The sequence below is a fragment of the Rhinopithecus bieti genome, unplaced genomic scaffold (assembly GCF_001698545.2).
Source record: "Rhinopithecus bieti isolate Rb0 unplaced genomic scaffold, ASM169854v2 scaffold_15813, whole genome shotgun sequence".
In the NCBI taxonomy this organism is placed as follows: Eukaryota; Metazoa; Chordata; class Mammalia; order Primates; family Cercopithecidae; genus Rhinopithecus; species Rhinopithecus bieti.
Window position 1 is genome coordinate 3,043,087 of NW_016809040.1, and position 891 is coordinate 3,043,977.

The 891-nt window shown below is 37.8% G+C and overlaps 1 protein-coding gene across 1 annotated transcript in view; it reads right to left on the bottom strand.

The window, feature by feature from the left end:
* Positions 1-284, bottom strand: part of CR1 (complement C3b/C4b receptor 1 (Knops blood group)) — a 66,515-nt gene extending 66,231 nt beyond the window's left edge. The window contains exon 1 of the mRNA XM_017888291.1: positions 130-284. Within this exon, the coding sequence (XP_017743780.1) occupies positions 130-280 (151 nt within the window). The 5' untranslated portion in view covers positions 281-284. The remainder of the gene's footprint in view (positions 1-129) is intronic.
* Between the last annotated feature and the right edge of the window lie 607 nt (positions 285-891).

Below are 891 nucleotides of genomic sequence, written 5' to 3' on the forward strand. Positions count from 1 at the left end.
TATGACTGGATTCTTCAAATATCAGAAGGATACCATGTCCAAGAGGGATGAGATTCATTCTTTGTGATTCTAGGAGGACAACTCTAGGATTAAACGGTGGGGTGAATGGGGAAAGAGACTTCAACTCACGTTGACAAATTGGCGGCTTTGTGCTCCAATGGGCAGTATGGTCTGAGATGATACATTCAGCAGATGAGTGACCAATGAGTCGGTGCCTAAAGGCAAACAATGGAAAATAATTGTGCTGTACATGCCTCATCAACGTCCTCACAGCATGCATATGTGGCAAACCAGAAGGATTACAATGTAGGAGAAGTCTAAGGCCTAGCCTAAACTTTACCTGTTGTTCCCAGCTTTTCTACTTCTTTTTCCTATTCTCTCACTATTGAAAGAAATATTTCTGCTCTAACTTCTCCTGGCCCATTTGCTTCTTAATATCTTGGCTTCATTGTGGACTGTACCTAGTGCCAAAATAAAACAATTATTTTGTAGACCTGTTTGACAATTTTTTTTCATAAATTCTATTTTCTTTAAATACTATTTCTGCCATTTTTTGTTTGCATTTTCCCATAATTTGTGTGTGTGTGTGTGTGTGCATAATACTATGTCATCTTACTAGAGACATGTTTTTTATAAATACAGGATTTGTTGCTTTTGATCTTGTCTAGGAGACTTTGTCTTTCAACAAGAAGATTAAACCACATGTATTGAGATAAATGATACATTTGATTTGCTTTCATCATCATTCTTTCACTGCCTTTTTCATTGATTTCATGATGCCCAACGATGAGGATGTGGAGAAAGCAATGAATAAAATGACCTGATCCAAACGTGAGGGGGCTTATTTCTGGTGGAAGAGACAAATGCATTCCTTGCCTTTTCCTTCCCTCT